This window comes from Camponotus floridanus, unplaced genomic scaffold (assembly GCF_003227725.1).
Source record: "Camponotus floridanus strain SB8 unplaced genomic scaffold, Cflo_v7.5 scaffold139, whole genome shotgun sequence".
Classification (NCBI taxonomy): Eukaryota; Metazoa; Arthropoda; class Insecta; order Hymenoptera; family Formicidae; genus Camponotus; species Camponotus floridanus.
In genome coordinates this window covers 83,835-105,724 of record NW_020229258.1, presented here as the reverse complement: position 1 = coordinate 105,724, position 21,890 = coordinate 83,835, and the positions used below count along the sequence as shown (strand labels likewise).

The following is a 21,890-nucleotide window of genomic DNA, read 5'->3' as shown; positions in this document are numbered from 1 at the left end:
GTTTATAATAATAAAATATTGAATAATATTATTTATTGTATCTTATTTATATTTAATTTGAGATAAAATTGCGCATAGAATATAGGAAAATTTTGTTTATATCCTCTGATTGTCAAACATAAAAGCATAATAAATATCAGTTACGCGAATACGTAATATAGATTCATAATAAGATGTGGTAATATGTAACAGTGTTACATATGTAAGAATGTTAGAAATACAACCTGCATGAAGAATAAAATATGCAAAGTTACGTTGAAAATCACTGTTACTGAAGCTGAAAATGTCAATAAGGACTTTCAGGCCATAGACCAGGGCTGCGATCTACAGGTACGTTCTTCTCTTTACGGAGAGAAGAGTTACTCAATTTTATTTAACTTAAAATCGCTAAGAACTCTTTACAGGCAATTCCTCACAACTTCCGACATTGATTTGTTGAATTGACTCCAATAATTAATTTTTTTATACTTAAATAGAAAGATTTCCACGCATGTTTATATGTAACTGACAATTCTCGTGCATACAATTATCGCTTCAAATCGTTTCCCGCTAATCATTTACATTCTCTTTTCTTCTTGCAAAGTTCTTGCAAATTTTTGTGATTAACTACGATTCGTAATAATGAGACTCTCGTTAGTATTTATGAAAGATTAAATTTTATCCCGTCATTATATATATCTTACACAATCATTTTTCACGTAATGCAAAATTCGAAAAATAACATGAATTATACAATACACAAATAAACAAAGAATAGCGCTTATAAGAAGAATTAAATAGAATTTAAGTTATTTAAAAAAATTAAATTGATTGAAATTCTTGAAATGCAAAATTACCAAACTAATTTACATCTCACACCATTACCGTAAATCTAATTAATAATAAATATATAATTGACTAACTATTTATAAGGAAAGATTTGTATAAGCGCGATAAAAGTAACTTGTTCATGTATAATCCCGGAATACAAAGCAATTTTCGCTAGTGGAATAAAAAATGAAGATAGTTACTTGAATTTTCCAAATGTCATTATATAAAGGTAATAGATCGTCTCTTCCTTAAGTAAATGTATAAATGTGGGATTTTGTAACTATTTATAAAGGAATGTACGAAGGATTTAATATAAACGCAAATAAAAGCAGTCTGTTTATATAGAATTTCTTAAATAAACGACATAAAAAAAGAAGTTAAAGAAAACTCTTCCTATATTTTTCTTGTTAAGAATTTATGATTCTAGTTCTAAATTAATTTTGTATAATTATATATATTATTATTAATTAATTATATATATATATATATATATATTATATATATATATAATTATTTAAAATTATATTATTTTATATATACACAATATATAAAATAAAAATATAATAAAATATATTTCAAATATATATAAATATAAATAAATACGTATAATATTAATTAAAATCCCATTATGCTGAAAAAATGCATAAATATAAGCGAACAAAAATCTCAAAGTAACGATAAATAAATATATGTCATGAAAAACCGCATGCAAATAAAGGACTAAAATAAATAAATAAAATAAATAAATATATATAATAAATATATACGCGCAAGATTGACGAACAGAGACGTATCTCTGGAGGTGCAAAATTCTCGATCGTCCCGGGACACTTGATCGATCAAGCGAAAACTAGTTAATTGACGGGTAAATTCTCGTACATCCTGTAGATCAGTGCGTCGGCCGTTTTCTCGCTGAGCCCCTTAGTGGCAAAGTCGTCGGCGAGCATTGCAGCGATTGCCTCTGCAGCCGTTAAACCTGACGGAGGAAAGTGAATCGGCGTGAATGAGAGATCAATAGAGTTAACATCGCACAGGATCGTTTAGTCGCGGGGCCGTTCGGTCGCGTTCGCAAGAAAGTGAAGAGGACTTTTACTCTCTCGCGAGCTCTCGGGATACGTTTCGACGACTCTCGATCCGCGATGCCGATCATGCACGTTTCATCTTAGTTTCTTCTTTAGCGGAGTTAAGCCGTGCGACAGCAGCCAAGAAACGTATTTGCGAAATTTTAAGATCTCGCAAACGCGTGGCTATCCCCCGCGCGATTATTATTCGCTTGAAACTTTATACACCGTTTATATAATTGACACCTGATCGATATCGCCATGTAACGAGTCGTGAATCGACGTTACTTTCCAAGAAAGAATTCATCAAGTAGTAACTAGTAACTACGGAAGAGCCGTGCGACAGTCGCGTAACAAACACAAATGTGATTTCACGTAATCGTCAAGACCGGCTTTAAAGTTATCGATTAATTTATTCTGATAGTCGATAGCTAATTTATTGTTCTCCCTCTTTGAGAGAACAGTAATCGTGATTATTCTATTATTTATAGTTATACATATTTACCATAATTGAGAATAACTTGCACTGGTCCCGCCTCGTTCATACCTTGAAGATTGATCTTCTTGTCCTTGGCGGACAATTTGGCTCTAGCAGCACGAATGATAATCAGCTCTTCGTTCAGCTTCTTCAGTTCCAATGTAAAATCGCCCACTACATCGGCTATAGAAGCAACAGGGAAGTATACATTAATAAATTTTCGCTAATTTTCATTAATTTTCGCACGCAATTTCATCGCATGCAAGTTTTTCCTTACTAAAGTTTCCGGTCAGCAGGCCATTGCCACGTAACATCTCCTTTCCCACTTTTCCCGTAAGCGTGTATTGAGACTTGACGCGAAGCAGTGGAACGCGTATTCTCAAAATCACACGCATCACGTCGTCCTAGAGAATTTTTAGGATATGTGAGAAACAATAGATATAGAAACAACAGGTACAGCGACAAATTATTCTCTTTTTTTCTTATAAACTCACGGATATATCAGATATTTAAAACTCACGGATATATCAGATATTTAAAAAAATTTTTAAATGATTCAAAATGTGTGAGATTTGATTAAAAAAATATTGATTTTACTTCATCAGCTTCCTTAGAACGTGCTCGCTTCGTTCTTCTGTTATCACTGATATTTTGAGAAGCACTATCATTTCTCACGTCCATTTCGCCATAATGATAGATCAGCTGCATGCCTTCTTCAAAATATCCCTGCTGCTCTTGATAACCCTTCGCATATCTAGTTAGATTCCTCAAATTGTTAGCTTCCATGGCAGCTTTAACTAGGTCATTCCTCTTCCTCAAGGCTTCTCCCTCCGTAAAATTGTGAATAATAAACCTTGTATTCTCCCGAATGCCCTACATTCAGAATATTTTGCGAATCATGCAGAAACTGGTAACTTGAAAAAGAGAGAGGAAGAACCACAAATAAAAATAAAAATAAATAAATAAATATAAAAAAAATACCTTCATGATATCCTCGATGTCATATACTTGTCGGCTCTCTACAGGATTGATACCTAAGTTACCGAAATGTTTTATACTTCCATTAGCTTTGTCATCCGCGTAGACAATATCGATGTAATCTGTTCGCTCTATCACTCCGTGTCTCGATAATTTAACGTTGCTCAAGAGATTCGATCGCAAAGACTGTTCTCTATTATACAATGTAGGCGGTCTTGCATCACCCTGACTTTTCAACCTAGTCTCGACTGTTTTCGACGCAGAAACCTGTTTTATTAAATTTTGTAGTTTGAAAGTTTCTGCATATAAATTACGTTCACTAATGTTACTTCAGTCTGTATACAGTAATTTATACAGAAAGTTTATATAAAAATATTATATAATAACAAAAATAATATAATAATATTGTAATGTATAATTTTTTGTATAAATTATGCAGGGAACAATTAGATAAATCTTAATCAAACCTCAACATCCTCGATTCGCCTTTCATATCTGTCATCAGCGTCTTGTCGTGGTTCATATTTCTGGCTACCTTTCTGATTTCCCCTAAACTGGGAATCCTTTGAATCTCCACAATCAATTATTTCTTCACTGCTTCGCGAGCTTCCCTGATATCCTTGAATGTCTCTCGCCTTTTGTGCATAGATAGGCTGAACATAAGTCGGACGCTTAAAGTCTTTGAAATTCTCGGGATTTGTCTGCAAATTGCTCGACGCTTTTAAACTGTCCCTATGAAAATCATCGAATCTGACATCAGAACGAAAAGGCGTCCGCCGATTATATTGTTGATTTTGTTCAAATGTCCTCGAGCCATCTTGATCTTGTTGCAATTTTTCAAAGCGAGCTTCCTGATAACGCGAAGATGGTCTGATATCAGCTCGATTCACAGACGAAACGATGTCTTCGAAATTTTCTTTCGGTACATTAGGTTCTCTCATCATGGTATGGAAACTGTATCTGACGGAATCTACGTCTCTGATATTGCTGTAGCTCACGTATCCGGCCTCGAAATCGCTCAAGTTAGAGTTAAGTTCGCTGCGAGCGACGTAGATACTCTCCAAGATCGATTCGTTGAGCCCGACAATTTCCAAATTTCTTAGAATCACTCTGTAACTAATCTCACCTTCAGATTGATCAATTTTAATTACAGGTACTCTCAACGGATCCAGCTTGCCAATCTTCGTCAGACCTCCTGACACCGTCTTATTCCAGAGCATCTGGGACATTTCTAATAACGCGCATCTCACCAAAGTTATCGTAGAGAGTATTAGAAGTATGTAAACGATGTTCTGTGACTCCAATCTTGGCATTTTGTCTTTTTAATTAATTTAAATTGTTTAAATTAATTTTTCAGAAGGTGACAGGTGACAGATGGTTTTCAAGTGTCTGCAAATTTCGTTAATTTGATAAAGATGTCGAATTTATCGTATCTTGATACGATTGCAGAATTGAACGGATACTTCTTCAGATTCTTCAATAAGGTACGTCGATTTTCCAAATGTAGATTGGTTTATAAATCAATACTAAAATAATACTGATAATAATGAATATTAGCAGGAAATATGCAACGATCGTGCACATCAGCATTTGATTCAACATATGTTGCGCTTCGTTGATTTTTGGTACTCGACGATTCCACGCAACATTTCGGGAATAAGGATTCTTTACAAAATCAAAAAAATATCGACGACGAGTACAAACTATCGACTGCAAGTCGACCATGCATTCACAGAAAGTTTTTATAGTCGATCATGGAAGGGCGTAAGGGATCTAGGCCATGGACCAATCTTATATGATGCTGGCTAACTAAGTGGCTCTTAGTCAGACTTCGATATATTTTCTTCGCATTTCCTTAAATTCTCCTATTACATGGTGATGTAAAATGGAGAGCAAGGTCTTCGAATGGCCTTCTGTTACGCCGCAGATCATTATGGTATAAATAGAAACTAAAATTTCAAATAGATATATTTTGTCAAGAGTTATAAAATTACATGCAAAAATTATAATATTAAAAAAAAATAAATTAAATTAGACTTTAAATTAAGTTGCATGAGAAAATGGGACACCAGTTATTTTATATCGAACAAGCACTTTAATTCGTAAGTAAAGGAGAGCAATGAGAGGGGAGGCTATTAAAATCGCGCAATCAGCACATTGCCATAATCGATTGTAAAATTCACATATTTTTTTTAGCATTTCAGCGCGCCGATAAATTATTTCACATGCGGACTTCATTGTAGTCACAATGCACACAAGCGCGAATATTGCATTTTTGCTGATAACTGGTTTTATAGCAGTAAAATCTCGAGATATACGTAAGTAAAATCCAAATTACTTTATAAGAGATAGAAGTTTATATTTCATATATTGAATATGATAATATTTATCTTATAAAAGTGTTCCATTAAATCTTTCGAAATCTGATATCTCATGTAATAATTTTCATACATAATAATTTTTAATATAATATTAGCAAATAATACATAGTATGCTATATCAAATATTTTTGTTAATTTATCTTCTAATAATTTGTATATTATATAAAATATAAAATATTATTTATAACTATTAAATGTTAATTACTAAATTATTAATTATTAAATATTATATTAATTACAAGAAAAATCACGAATAAAAAATATCTATTTTCTTCGTAGCGTCATTTCTGAAGATATGTCACCGCAATGATCCGAATCTAAATGAATGCGTGAAACGAAGCATGGACTCGTTAAGACCTTATTTAAAAACAGGCATTCCAGCATTACAAATACCTCCTTGTGAGCCACTTCGCATACCACACATTGAAATCAGTCAAACAGCTGGTCCAATTTCCATGAGATCGACATATACTGATATCGAGATTCAAGGTGGAACAAATTTTATCTTAAAAAACGTCAAGTAAGTTCCATGATAGATTAAATTAAAAAACACAATTTATATAAATTTACCTTGCATTTAAAAAAAATCTGATCTTGTAAAACTTTTTTGGTTTATTTAAAGTTAATTTTGATAAATTTTATTCTCTAATAATTTCGATAAATTTTATTTTATTAATGGAATCATATATCAAAATTATTTGTATCATAAATTCTATTGCACGCGGAACTTATATGGCATGCTTTTTCAGAGTTGACGTCGATAGGGATTGCGTTAGATTGAAACTGTACCTTCCACGTCTTGAAATGACCGCGCACTACAACATGAACGGAAAGATCTTATTGTTGCCAATAAACGGAAATGGATTAGCACGTGGTAATTTCACGGATATCGAAGTCATAGCTACTGTTCAAGGTGAACGTTATCAATCTAAGAAAACTGGCGAGATTCATTTTCGTGTGATCGACCTTTACGTGGACTTTGACGTTGGACACGCTAATATCTATTTGGATAATTTATTCAACGGCGATGGTACTTTATCCAATGCTATGAATCTTTTCTTAAACGACAATTGGAAAATTGTAGCGGCCGAAATTAAGCCAGCTCTCGAAAATACCGTTTCAGACATGTTTAAAACATTCTCGAATAAGATTTACTCAATGTTTCCAATGGACACATTATTACCACCTTAAATATAGTAGTTGTTTTGTGTTTATTTTTTATCAATACAAAAACTTTTAAATGTAGATAAACTTTTCTATATACAGCACATATATAAACTTGTCATAAATATTCTAATAAATATTGTAATAAATATTGTAATAGAATTGTATAATATACAAGTAATATTATCAATATCAAAAAGATTAATATATGCCTTCACATTCAATAATTCGCAAATACTAATAAATAAATTGTGCAAAAACAAATAAAAATGTAAAATTTCTTTACTTAAATAAAATTAATAGAATATCTAAATTAAAATAAATTAGAAATTAAACAATAATAAAAATTATTTTTGAGTTAATCTATTTTTATTCAATATTTGCGAAATTATCATATATTGTGACAGCATTTATATTTAAAATTAATATTATATGAAAAAGGAATTATGATATACAAATATAATTTATAATAAAATAAATTTATAATATACAAATATAGTTTATAACAGAATAAAGTTAATCAAATACACATTACATACATTAAATGTACATGTATATCGTATGTTATTCACATTTGTAATATAAATGTCTGAAAGAATATTACAAAATGATATGTATAACATTATATATAATTCTGACTGCAGAACTTTTCTTAAAATTAAATTTAAATTTATGATTTTAAATTGTAATCTTAAATTTTAATATTTAGAAAAATTTATGATTTATGAATTTATGATTTTAAATTGTAATCTTAAATTTTAATATTTAGCTCTGATATTCATATAATAACTATGACTTATATAATAATAATAATAATAATTCTAATAGCTCTAATATTCCTAATATCTCTAATATTGGTAATAGTGCTTTAATAATCCTAGTAATTTCATCTTATTTGCTAAGGTAACACAAGACAAAATCGCAATTATAAAGTAGTATATTTTATTTGCGATTTAATTTTCTGTTTACGAGATTTTTGATTATGTATCATCACAGAGATATGCAGAGAAATATGTTATTTTACGCATATTTTATACACATTCTGACCAGGTTTGATCATCTATGTTGCATAAATTATATAATTTATTTCATCTTCTAATCAAATCTTTTTTTTCTTGATGCTGGCTGTATTTATATATTTGGATTGATTTACATTAGAAATATAAATTTAAAATCAGGAATAGATTGAAAAAGTAAAAAAGTTCTCCTGTCAAATAATTACGTTACCAGCAAATAAGCATAAATATGTTACATTAATTTACGATCGTAAAATATTCATACAATCGTTTATTCGATGTTATTTTATATAATTTTAATTGATTAAAAAAAAACCAAGTTATCAATCAACATAAACACATCAACTATAAAAAAAATAAATATTTATAGAAATAAGTTCCGTATTGAATTAGTATTATCACGATTATATATAATTAGTATAATTATGTATTTTTTATTAATTAAACAGAGTGAAACTATATACTATATAATTGAAATACTTTGTATCCTTCTTTAGTTTAATGTAACTTATTTAATTAAATATGTATAACTATATCCGTATAATTTATGTTTATAATATATATACATGCATATACATGCATGTATACATGTATATACATGCATATATGTACATATATATATTTAAGAAATTTATTAAAATTTATTAAAAGTTACCCTTTCTCAACCAATCTATTATAGCTTACTCAAAACAAAGAGATTTATGATGTTTTAATATAATATGCTAATATATTTCTCTACATTTTAATATTTATTACAATAAGATACTGTATGTATAATACATTCAGACATATATGGTATTTGACATATCATATTTGAAATTCAATTTTTATAGATTTATTATTTTAAAATATAATATATTGCCATGACTCACTATAATTGATGTACACGCAAGCAATTAATATATGTGTGTGTGAAAAAATAAATAAGTAATATATAAATAATAAATTCATTCTCCAAAATTACTTCGTCATCGCCAAATACAATCATTCGCAAAAAATGTATACACTTTATATAATTTGTTATTTTTTTCATTATTATAATAAACTCGTACACCTTGTACACCCGGCATCCCTGAATTAAATTAAAACGTGACGACATCCGCGACAAACAAATACGCGATACCTTGTACGGCATAATTTCCCAAAAATTAAATGCATGACACTTTGTACGGCACTCCCAAATTAATCACATACATATAATAAACAAGACACGAGAAATCACACGGCATGCTGAGAATAAATTCAACATATTATTATTTAACACATTTAATTTTTTTATTTATACATACATTTTATTTATACATGCATCAATATGTAAAATTTTACAGAATATTATACGAATATTTCTCACATTTTTAATAAATTATCAAATGGATAAATTTTAATAAACTGATTTGTATACATTTTTCATTATGTAAAATATTTAATTCAGTGATTTATTATATTCATTGTTCTACCTTGTTTTTTTTTATTTAAATTATTTAATCTAGGAGATCATAGTTACTATTATCATAGTAAATATTAAGTATAAGTTTGCATAAATTAACATTTAATATAAGTTTACTTTTTCTTTCATTTACTAATAGACTAATTTGTATGTCGAGACATATATTTTTTTAATAATTAAATTTCAATATTTGCATTATTAAAAATAATTTCTCAAGAATATTTTATATAACCAAATATTTTTAAATATCATATATTTGATTAATTTAAATCATTTATGAATCTTCTTTTTTGACGCTCCTTCCAATTGTTAACCACCATTGCACTCGAGTACATTCAAGAATCATTTCTTAGGCTGTCAGAAATCTCAGAAATTCCCTTACATGATTAAAATAGCATGTAATTATATATATAATTTATGTGACAAAAAAGCATTACATACATATGTATTATAAGCATCCAATTCTTGTTTTTGACAATTCATAAATTTGTTAAGTAGCTTTTATGTTAAGTAGCTTTCTTCATTTCTACTCTTTTTCATTGCAATTTTCTTATCTCTCTTCTTCCTGTTTTTCTTTTTCTGTTTGTCAACAAACTCATCTCTTAAAATGTAATTACATAATCATATAATTACGCAATTTGCCGCAATTCTTTGCTAAAGAGTATTCTACTTGCTTCACACTTAATTATTATTTATGCTTGTGTTATTTGTTTTTCAACGATGTAAGAAAGATAAACTATTCTGATTCTATAATTTTGAAATTATTTTTAATATTAATAGATTTATTATTCATTTTTTAAGATTAATAAATTTAATGTTCATTTTTAGAATGATATGTAATTTATATAATAATTGATATATTAGTACTTATTTATTTATTGATTGATATTTATAACTTATATTTTTAATTAATATTTAAATTTTTGAAATAAAATCGCATTATAATAGATATTAGTAAGCTAGCTTATTTTATATTCTTTAGTTTTTAAAAAATATTTTTAAATAATTTGTAAAAATATAGTATAAATATAAATGTACGATTCAAAAAATATAATGAAAAGTAAAATTCCTCCGAGAACGAATTTAAGGAGATAATGAAACACTAAATAGTCATGCTTGAACAAACTGTCAATCATCGCAGAATAAAACCAGTTTAATTAATTAGTTTTATTGTTTTACAGTCAATGCATATGCTTTTAAGTGACAAATGAAATTGAAAGTATTAAAAAAAGTAAGAATTTATTATTACCCATAAATTGTACATGTCAATGCAGACATATACAATTAATTAATTTAAAATAACAATGAGAATAGTATTATTAAAATATTTGTGAATAATATACAATCGTTGAATTGTATAGCAACATATTCTAATTCTTACATATGTGTAATAGCTCGAAAAATTGGGATATTTTAATTTCATTTTTTAATTTCATTTTTCCTGTTTTCATGATTAGATTAATTTATAAGTCAGACAAATTATTTTTAATTTCCTTATGAAGGAAAACATATATTAAGTAATTATGACATTAATTGTGACAAATAATTTAAATTTTATCTAAGCTATTTTGAATTTGTTCTCTATACAATATACGCATTTATATTATGCATTTATAACTATAAGGTCTTATTTTTCATTGAAAATTCTTTCTATATCATTGTGAATTCGATTGGAAAATCAATCAGTTTACTTTTAATTTCTTTTTTAATGATATTCATTGAAAAGATCTACATAACAGTCTCTTATATATGCAATGACTTATCAATATAAAATATATATATATAAGATTGAAATAGGAATGTATTTTTTCTCTTTCCATTTAATTGCATTTCATGAATTGTCACAAAACTTTTGATAAAAATAAAATTTATTACATTTTAAATACTCTGTGTTATTTAATACTCTTATTGAACTACTTCTCTAATATTGTTTTGCATCTATATTACTTTAAAATTATTATATCAAAGAAAAAATATAATGATACATAAATATGCTTTGCAAATGTATAGAACGTAAATTTTTTTGCATTTATTTCTAATAATCTACCTTAATTGTAAGAAAAATTCATAATAATATGCACGTAAATAATTGTTTACAACACATGAAAAATTATACATTCTTAGAAATATCTAGTGACGCACATTTTCCATGATCGTCGCAATCATATGCAAATTTCGTATGCAGTCGGTCATAGAAAATCGATTGCTGAATACAGTGTCCTGGTGGAAAGAGGTGACCACAACGGCTTCTTAAAGTCGAAGGCAGTAGTGGTGCTTTCTCAGAGTAGGGGAATCCCCACGCATATAAGACGGGATATGAAGGGGTCCCGTCCTTAGTTTATCTTAAAGTATAGTCGTTTAGTCATCGGCGGAATCCTTTAATTCCTTTATTTTTCTTTCCTCGATACCGATTATGTTTTTTCTGCAATCTTCGTGCCAAGAAAGCTGCCGGTCTTTCAGCTAAAAGTACGATACACGCACACATACTTGCACAAGTGTCTTTTTGTAAGTGTCCCTTATTGGAAGGGGAGGAAGGGGGTAATTAATCGCACGAGGCTAAAGATGTGTTCGCATTTTTACAGAATTAATTAATCAGAACGAGAAAGTGAAGAGTGTCGTGTCTCTCGAGAAGAATACAACCAGAATGATCTTCGCGAGGGTAGCTTCCGTCCTGCTTCTGGGACTCTACTCGAACGTCTTACTAGTGTCCTGCGAGGATCAGAACGTTACGGAAACCAACGTTACGGAAGCCAGTCTTACGGAACTCAATGAGCCGGATTTCGCCACTCGTAAGATCTGTGTCAAAATTTTTTTTTCACTTATAAACTGGCATACGCCTTGTCCTTCACATAGTTGTTAGAAACTGAGACATTGGATTGACATTAATTGATATGCAGCATGCGGATTTATTAGTCACAGATCTTGATGATAATATTCATTACTTATTTGATCTCAAATCATGTCACATTCCGCGTATTTTATTTCTCATTTGAATCACAACCGTGCAATGATTTTTAACGATAGCTAACCTTATTAAAGCATGCATTAAAGCACATTTAGAATATTCATCAATTATTCAAGGCATATTTGTTCTAGTTACTTTGTTCCTTTAATTAATGTAAAAACGAAATTATAATTTCAATTTGCATTTTTATTATTATTTATGCAGATAATATTACTAATTTAATTTATATTTTTATATTTTAACTTATATTTTTAAATCTTGCATTTGAATAGTTGTGGTTTTTAAAATATTATATAATTATTTAATAAAATGTTGTTGGAGGTATACACACTAATGATTTAAAAGTCGAGAAAGCTAACATTCTTTCGGCTGCATTTCCGGAAAAAGTTTGTGTTATTATTCTGTCATTATTCCGATGATCTTTGTTAACAATAATTTGATGATAATTTGATGATTTGATTTATTTTAAATTAGACTACGTTTAAACTACGTTTATATTAGTTTGAAAAGGAAATGTATTTTTTGCTTCCTTACATTATTGTTTACTTCACTTTGAGGAATGCACTAGCACAGTGATTACGTGTACAAAAGACAATAGGAAATGATTACATACGAGTGTAATCTCACTTCGCGTTTTCATTCGCATTTTTTGCCGAACATCTCGAGCGTATCTACCTTTCTCTTTCGTCACAGTCCAAAGGAAGACAAACAATGGATGCAGCGTGTGATTACATGACGGAAACTACTTGTCTTGATTGCACCTGCACTTTCCGCGATCGCAACTGCTAATTATTGGAACTCTTTCACGACATTTTGACAATTCGATTAGAGACTTCTTACAGTCAAATTTATATTTGATCTTCTCAAAGCATTCTCGATTAAAATTTTATTCACGTGATAAGTGTATTATCTTATAATGATATAAATTATTTTGTCTACAATGAAAGCATATAATATTAGAAATTTTAAAATCTTATCTTTTCATAAACGCACAATATAAACCTAATTAAAAAAACTTATTACATATATTTGTATAATAAGATCAATCAGAAATGTATTCAAATTTATAAATATTCTAATTTTGTATTATATAAAAAATCTTATACGTCATAAATGATATTTCAAATAACAACTTTCATGCATTGCATTTACTATGTAAAGTAGTTTCTTACAAGCAAGTTTACACACATAATTCTTGTCATAATTTTTATCTGTACATATATAATTCTATTATCTTTAATTATATCGTTTTTACATTTTTCTATAGCAACTTTAAATTAATAATTGTAAGCAATTAAAAAAGAAGGGCAATATCATACATCATTAGTTTCAATTATATAATTGTTGAGAATGATTTATGTTATACTAACATAATAATTTATGTTATACTAATGTTTTCTATAACTATTGGAATTTTTATAACTATTGAATATTTATTTATAACTATTGGATAACTGTTGGAATATTAGATGCAACTCTGAATTTGTTTGTGAGTTAAAAATATATGATTAAAAATACAGATAAATTACACTACTAGCACAATTTTGCGATGCTGCAAATAAGAATCAATAAAACATTTTCACTACAAACCGATAAATTTTAATGCATTAATTAATAAAATCAATAATACATCATATCATAATATTTTCGTTGTAAACGTGATTATTTTGTATGCTAAAATTCACCCTTGCCACATCGCGATGTGCACTTTTTGTTCAACATTCCTAGAAATAATAATAGCCCAAGACTAGCAAAATAATTCGCATGTACGAATATGACGCAAAGCGACGTGCACATTGGGCCTCATCGATATAATGCCTCGAAATATGGCGTAACGTTTCTCGACGGCGTGGCGAAGGTTATGTCAGAGATTGCGTAATTCGTGGTGTCGAGGATCGGCAGCAATCGTCCGGAGAAAGTACCAGGTTAAAGCCGGTATTACGACGACATACGCAAAGCACCGCCGATTCTCTACTCTGTATACTTTACGTATTACCTAAGCGCCGACATTTTTTCGAGGAAGATAAATGCTGAATTCGCGAATCAGACTCTAAACATGAAGATTAAATCATATTTCTCTTTTTCTCGAATACGAAGTTTTTGTTAAAATCTCTCGGTCTGTATTAAAAAGAATTATACCTAATATTTATGTAATTACGAGATATTTTTCTACATAATCATTTTATAGATAAATCATCAGAATTTTTTATTTAAATTCTCATGAATTATAGACTACTTGCTAAATCATTAAAGAAAACTAATTAAAATATGCAAACGTACATTCACAAATAAAAATAATTTTGATAATATTCTACTCTTAAAATGTGTAATTAATATAAAATGTGTGTATTTCACAAAATATTAAATTAAAAATGGAAAGCATATTATCAATCAAAAGCTTTTTCAAAAAAATAATATCTAAAAAATAAAAAAGTGTGATTTTTCCTTTTTAAATAATTTTTTATGTTTCATATAAATACATTAATGCTCATTGTGTTTCTTCTTTCTTTGTCTTTCACTATACATATCGTTTTTGTACATTGTCAATCATGCGCGTGTCATGAGTGAAAGTGACGACGTAATAGCCATGTGTCAGGTGAACCAGATTCCTACAAAAGACATAATATTGATACAAAGGTATCAATGTGTTTCTGCTGTTTGACACAGATTTTAATTACGTCAACAAAGGTCAAGAGTCGCCACTGTTAGAAACATTTTACTCAGTCATTTTTTTTCTTATATAAATATCTCAGACTTTCTCATTAAAAATGTAAATTAATGCTGTTAGAATATATGCAGGGTGTCCCAGCTATATATTTCATTTATCTCAGTTTGTATGTCAAAGAAAAATCATAAGTAGTTCTCGCTAAACTGAACTAAAAGTCCCATACTATTTTGCAAATAATCACGTAAAATTTCGGGTATTTAATTAAATTTAATTAAAAAGAATTTCGGGTATTTAATTAAATTTAATTAAAAAGAATTAAATCTACTTATGATTTTTCTTTGACACACGATAGTTTGAACGCCCTGTATATGAATGCATGCAAATGTATGGGAATTAATTTATTAAATCATAATTTTAAAAAGTTTTCGAAATAAATTCGAAATTATATTGTGAATAATATATACTCGCTATATTGAATAATTTATCAAAAATAAAATTTTATTAATTGATATATTACTAAAATCACACAAAAATGTAACAATTTATAAATATTAATTTATAAATATTAATTTAGTAATATAAATATTGTATATTTTTATATTTTTTATTAAAAAAGTGCGTAAATGAATATTTATAAATATTAATTTATAAAATATAAAAATATGATATATTTATATTACTAAAATAATATGTGTAGTATTTATTACTGATTTATTTTATATGATAGTTTGCTAGTACATTTAAAAATATTACATACTATTACAATATATAATATAGATATATTTAATAAAAAATCAATTTATATAGATGGAAAATATGACATCTTCGTAAGGTTTTATTTTTTCATTAAAAAATAAAATAATTAATAATTAAAATTGTTATTTAATAAAAATTTCTTTTTAAATAGAAGATTATTCCGAATTATTTAAAGTCTCGGAAGTATACAAGTATGATATTACTTTCTCTGATTGACGTTTCTTAAATTTGAAGTGAGTAAAATAGCATCAATTGACTGTTAGCCTTGTGAGGTCATTGAAAGTGAGAGTGATTGCATAAAAGATATGAAAGGAAATAGGAAGACGTTGCAGAATAATTCGTTAAAAATGGATGTATGCATAATTCTATGTTAAGCATATTTTTATAATTAAGTTAATTGTAATTTCCATTAGATCAACTTAGTATTTAAACGATATCTCGATCAAGTACAAGAAGAAAAAGTAATATTATTTTAATTGCTCTGACAGCGAATGATTTCAAATAATCTTTGATTATGTAACGATTGTAGCGTATTAATAATAATCAATTTTGTTCTTATAAGATAATTACAAAATAATGTAGCATTGAATAACAATTTTTATAATGTATTAGAACATGTTTAAATGATGTATAAACAAATGATTAATTCAAATGATACAGACCATTACATAACATAACAAAATTAATGTAACGAAATGTATACAAGTAAATACAAAAAAAAATAAAACAGTATCAGATTAATCTTGAAAAAGATTAAAATAAAATGAAAATATATAATAAAAAAATTTTCTATTCAGTTTAGCTTTTCTAAGACTTCTAAGACTTATTAGTTTAATATCGATTTGATTATTCTCACTTTTAGTTTTCAATTTTTATTTAAATAATTAATATTTTCGTATATTGAAAAAAATAATAATTATAATAAATTGTTATAATTATTATAATTGCACAATTTTATAATATTTCATTATCTTGATTTGAAAATTACTTATTTAGTATATTTTATTTACTATTATATAATATTTTATTTATTATTTAATTTTGTTTATTCAAAATTCTATAGCACATTATAGCTCTTTTAAAAAATTGCAAAAGCATAAAATTGCATCTCAAAGAATTAAGGATTTTTACAGCAATCTGAAATATATGTATGAACTAGCAATTCTGATAAATCTTTTCACAAAAATGTCCACATATAGTTAAATTTAAAAATTAGATTACGCATTGAATGTTTAAAAAGTATACTTAAAAAAAATTATTAGAAAAATTAATAAAAAAAATGGAGATATGCTAATAGATTATCAAAATTTATTGTGAAAAAATTCGTATCATATATATCGTATTGTATATTATTATTACCATATTACATCTATTATTAATTATATAATGCTCATTGCGCAATGTCTGATCGTATACAATCAAGTTTTCTTTTTTGCAGCCGAGTACATATTACCATGCAGTAGAAAAGACCCAAAGATTGAATCGTGTTTTCTTGGTACGCTCAACCATATTCAACCATATTTGGTGAAAGGTAAGTAAAATACATGTGTTCACCATAAATACACGTATGGTCATGAAATTGACAAATTGCTCCCCAATACATTGATAAAATTGTAATAATAATATGGTGGAAATATGTATTGTAAATATGTTTGTGATAATGAAAATTAAATATATATTGCTTGTTATAAATCATTAATTACATGCTATAAACTATTATAATCGTGCACGATTTCATCTTATAGCTAAATCATTACTTTCGATACATTTTATATTTATTTAGAGCAAAATGTTCATATAATCTGATATAAAAAAAAAATTAATTAATTCAGTAAAAGATTAATATGTAATCCATGATATCGTAGAAATTTTTTATTCATTCGATATATATTTCAACGAACCAAACTTTTCTTTTAATCTCTATTTTTATCGAATTTATATAACGTGCCAGTTAATACAGTGGGCAGATCAATTAAACTTGTAGACAGCAAAATGTTAGTACCAATTGTTACGTAAAGCATGTTTTCATGTTTTAAGAGAGTACTGTAAGCTTTCATCGTGATTAACTGCGAAATATTGCGAAAATTTATATATGTAATTTAGACCTTTATAATAACGTTTAATTTTTAGACCTTTATAATAACGTTTAATTTTTATATAATACATAAAGTCAGAACTTGAAGTTTCATAGAACAATATGCAATTACACGCATGGTGTTGCAAAATGATAACATGATAATATTAAAAATTTAAATTATATTTTTATATAATTATGTAATTTATATTCATAAATTATATTTATAATTATAATTTAATTTTGATACCTAATCTATATGATCTATATATAAACATATTTCAAAAAATTAAATTAACGTTAAAGTACATAATAAAGAAAAATAGAAATATATACATTTTTTCTTATTACATACATTTTAATGTCAATTTAAAGTAACGTCTAAAATAATCAATATTTTTAAAAATAAATTCTACACAATTAAATTTTTATTTTTTTTAATAGTTTCATAAAGAATTACTAATTATTAATGTCGTATATTACATACCTTAAAGTTACTCCATCATTATTTGATGCTTCCTTGGCCTCTTCTTTTTCCTTTGTTCTTTTCTTGTTGTTCCTTCATGGTGCTCTTTTGCGAACGATTAATTACAATGCACGCACTAATCAACGAAAATCAATAATCGCGCGGCACTTTATAACGGCACTCTCGATGTTAATCGCGTGTTTTATCACACCGTAAAATGAAAAATGAAGTAAAAATTATAATTGCATAAAAATATATATTCGGAATTGACCAGATTTATGCATCACGATAATTGATGCCACGATAATTCTACGTTCTGTAATGAATAAACTTTCGCATTTTAAGACAATTATATTCTCGCATTATAATATTTCAACAGAATAATATACGAAAATATGTCTTTGTTGACATTTGCGTGTGATAAATTTCGAACTCAGAAAATACGTTTTAATACAGTACCGATACAATCGCGATGCTATATATTACGCGAATCGATTTAATTGTTAAAGTTAAGACACAATAATAGAATGTCTGAAAGTGTGCATAAAATAAAAATTTAATATTATACGCGCGATATATTTCAAAGATAAGATGTTCGAAATTAATGTATTATTAATAAACGGATTTTATATTTTTATCAATATTTCTCATTTTTTTGTTAAATTATTCGATCTAATAATTTTTGATTCCCTTTCTGAAGAAAGCGAAAATGATATAATAGACAAATTATATTTATAAATAAAAAAAAATCAAGAATTTTGATAAGAAATATATTCGAAGATCCAAACATTAAAGAAATTATTGTCATTCTATATATCTAGATAGAAATAATTTATAATTGTCATTCTATATTTTAATTCGATGTTTATTTCAAATTAATAAATCGTGCAAGGCATCTACTTCGATATATAAATAACCATGAACTTTGATTGTGAAAATTAATTAAGCGAATTGATAATTGCCAGTATCACAATAATCGTATATAATAATCTGTAATCGGAAATAACAGTGAATTGATATCTTCTATTTATCGCTATCACGTTTGGAGAAATAATACGATGTCAAAATGTTCAACACCATTCGAGTCTCACGAATGACAACAGAACGATTGTACATAAACAAACTATGTTTTATACGTACGTACATAAAATTCGACAAAATACTTAACACGAAATAAATGTATGCACAAAATATTTTATGTACGCGTGTGTTACGTTGAATTTTGAATTAATTATTAATAAACGGATAATGTGTCGTTTCGTCGTTTTTTATTACTTGAATTGCTCGATCTTATTATTTATATTTTATTACGCGTTCTTCATAAATCATGTACAAATTAATTAATTTCAATCAGCAAAGATCTCTATACACGATATGAAAAAAATAACGTACAATTCATAGTTGCTGTCTTTTGCGTCATTTTCTATTTCAAATAATTATATTGATAAAAATACTTGCTTTACTATATAAATAATTTACTATATATTTACTATATAAATCATTTTAACATTAACCAATTAACTCCGCAGATTGACGATTTTTAATTAAGTTATCGATCGTAATAATGAATATTATTTACCTCTCGGTATTTATTGCTTTATTATATTTCTGGTCAATTTCGAAATAATACAATGATGTACACAGTACTTCGTACCTCTTCGCTCGAGCGTCGCCGCGCGAATGATAACAGACACGACTCTGCTGCGTAAACAAAGCCGGGAATCCCGGCGCCATGTATGCAAAAAGCGTATGTTGATGTCACGAAATATTTAACGTAAAAACACGAATTTATATTCTATTTTCTCTTGTATTAAATCTCTCTTGCATTAATTTTGATATTCCTAATTTTAATGCCTATTTTTAAAGGATAAAATTTATTTTTATGATACTTGAAAAATATATTATTTATATTTACTTTAATATTTATTCTTTTTTTTCTCTTTCTTAGATTTTTACGTCTTGTGTGAGAAAAGTAAAATTGTATTTTAATAAGTCGATAAAATTATGACATGTAATTAAATTTCCAAAAGAAAGTATATTTATATCGAATAATAAAAAGATTTTATTATTAAATTGGTTATTGAATTAAAATTACATAATATAAAACTTTTTCTATAAAAAGTTTTATAAAAAAAACATCTAAAAATGGGAAGATAGAATAATAAACAATAAATCCTTGTGGATTTATTTAACACATAGCTCTTGGAAAAAATCAATATCATTATTTTTATATCAAATATCATAATAAATATAATTTGAGATTATAATAAATAGATGTTGACTATTATTATTAATATTTTCGCGATTTTTAGTAATCCTCATCTTGAGAAAGAGAAAAAAGAACATGCTTTTTAATAAAATTCTTTAACAGGTATTCCAGAGTTAGATTTACCTTCAATCGAACCACTTGTGATTCCCGAATTAAAGATAGAAAATGGTCAAGGCCCGGTGCGCATTAGAGCATTCTTTACTAACATTACTGCAATAGGACCAGGAAACTATAGCATCAACAAAGTACGAGTGAATATATCATCATATAGGATCGATCTTTATCTATCATTGCCTAAAATTGAAGTTCAAGGAAACTATGATATCAATGGAAACGTACTCCTTTTCCCCATACAAAGTCACGGCAATTTTTGGGCATTATTCGGTAAGTGTGTGAAAAATATAATGAAAAAACACAATAATTTTATAATTTTTAAAAATAAAAATATTGTAGGATATCGTTTCCTCATAATATAATTATTATATATTATTATACATTATTATATATATTATTATATATTATAATAAATATATATGTTAGCTTTTCTTCTTCTTGTTTTATTTTAGGTAATGTAGAGGCAATCGCTCGTATACAAGGTGTTGAAGAAGTGAGAGAGGGAATTCGCTATATGCAGATTTCTCGATTGCTGGTCGATTTCAATCTCGCTCGAGTCAGATTTCGCATAATGGATCATCTAAACGGTAACAACGTGATCGGACAAGCAATGAATCAATTTCTAAATCAAAATTCCAAAGAGATAATCGAAGAAATGAGACCGGCGGCTAGTGCTAGTATTGCTAAACATTTTAAAGAATTTTTAAATAGCGCTTTCGGCAAACTACCCCTGAAAGTCTGGATGCATGATACGTAATAGTTTACGCTTTTCACAATAGCGTACTAAATTCACACACTATAGACTTTATAGAAAAATTCATGTAACATTAATTTCTTTAGATTAACAAGGTCTAAAAGTACAAATCAGATTGCCATCATTTTAATGTTCAGTATTAACATTTTTTTTCAAATCGTTTTTGTGATAGACCTCGTATTTCGAATTTACAAAATGTATACATATAAATGTAAATAATAATGATGAAATATGTTATATTTAAAGCAATTTAAAAAAATACAATTAAATCGATTGTCATTTTATGACATTAAAATTAAGTTTCATTAGTAAATTAATTAATAAAATCATATACGTATACATATATATATAATACGTAATTTTTGCAGACTTTTATTAGTTATACTAAACATTTAATTTGTAAATCGTGTGTGGATTATAGCATTACCATTTATATCAGACACGTATATTTCATACAAATAATTATTACATATAAAAATTATTTTTCAC

At 27.1% G+C, this 21,890-nt stretch overlaps 3 protein-coding genes across 5 annotated transcripts; 2 read left to right on the top strand and 1 right to left on the bottom strand.

The window, feature by feature from the left end:
* Positions 1–1,579: 1,579 nt before the first annotated feature.
* On the bottom strand, positions 1,580–4,640 carry LOC105257343. The gene is made up of 6 exons (XM_025406281.1): positions 3,795–4,640; positions 3,331–3,594; positions 2,947–3,222; positions 2,627–2,753; positions 2,377–2,532; positions 1,580–1,786 (listed from the first exon to the last, which is right to left on the bottom strand). The coding sequence occupies exons 1-6, from the start codon at positions 4,638–4,640 to the stop codon at positions 1,665–1,667; spliced, it is 1,791 nt and encodes a 596-aa protein (XP_025262066.1). The 3' UTR covers positions 1,580–1,664.
* On the top strand, positions 4,504–7,003 carry LOC105257067 (protein takeout-like). 3 transcript variants are annotated; one of them, XM_025406288.1, is made up of 6 exons: positions 4,504–4,603; positions 4,685–4,811; positions 4,888–5,263; positions 5,524–5,645; positions 5,988–6,228; positions 6,458–7,003. In XM_025406288.1, the coding sequence occupies exons 4-6, from the start codon at positions 5,576–5,578 to the stop codon at positions 6,897–6,899; spliced, it is 753 nt and encodes a 250-aa protein (XP_025262073.1). In that variant the 5' UTR covers positions 4,504–4,603; positions 4,685–4,811; positions 4,888–5,263; positions 5,524–5,575; the 3' UTR covers positions 6,900–7,003. The 3 variants fall into 3 exon arrangements, with proteins under 3 accessions (XP_025262073.1, XP_025262072.1, XP_019884676.1); XM_025406287.1 differs by having other exon boundaries at positions 4,885–5,263; XM_020029117.2 differs by lacking the exons at positions 4,504–4,603; positions 4,685–4,811; positions 4,888–5,263 and having other exon boundaries at positions 5,331–5,645.
* Positions 7,004–11,639: 4,636 nt separating this feature from the next.
* On the top strand, positions 11,640–21,600 carry LOC105256981 (circadian clock-controlled protein-like). Its single transcript, XM_011267343.3, has 5 exons — positions 11,640–11,840; positions 11,918–12,124; positions 17,163–17,255; positions 20,636–20,917; positions 21,100–21,600. Exons 2-5 carry the CDS (start codon positions 11,980–11,982, stop codon positions 21,402–21,404), a joined length of 825 nt encoding a protein of 274 aa, XP_011265645.1. The 5' UTR covers positions 11,640–11,840; positions 11,918–11,979; the 3' UTR covers positions 21,405–21,600.
* Positions 21,601–21,890: the final 290 nt, after the last annotated feature.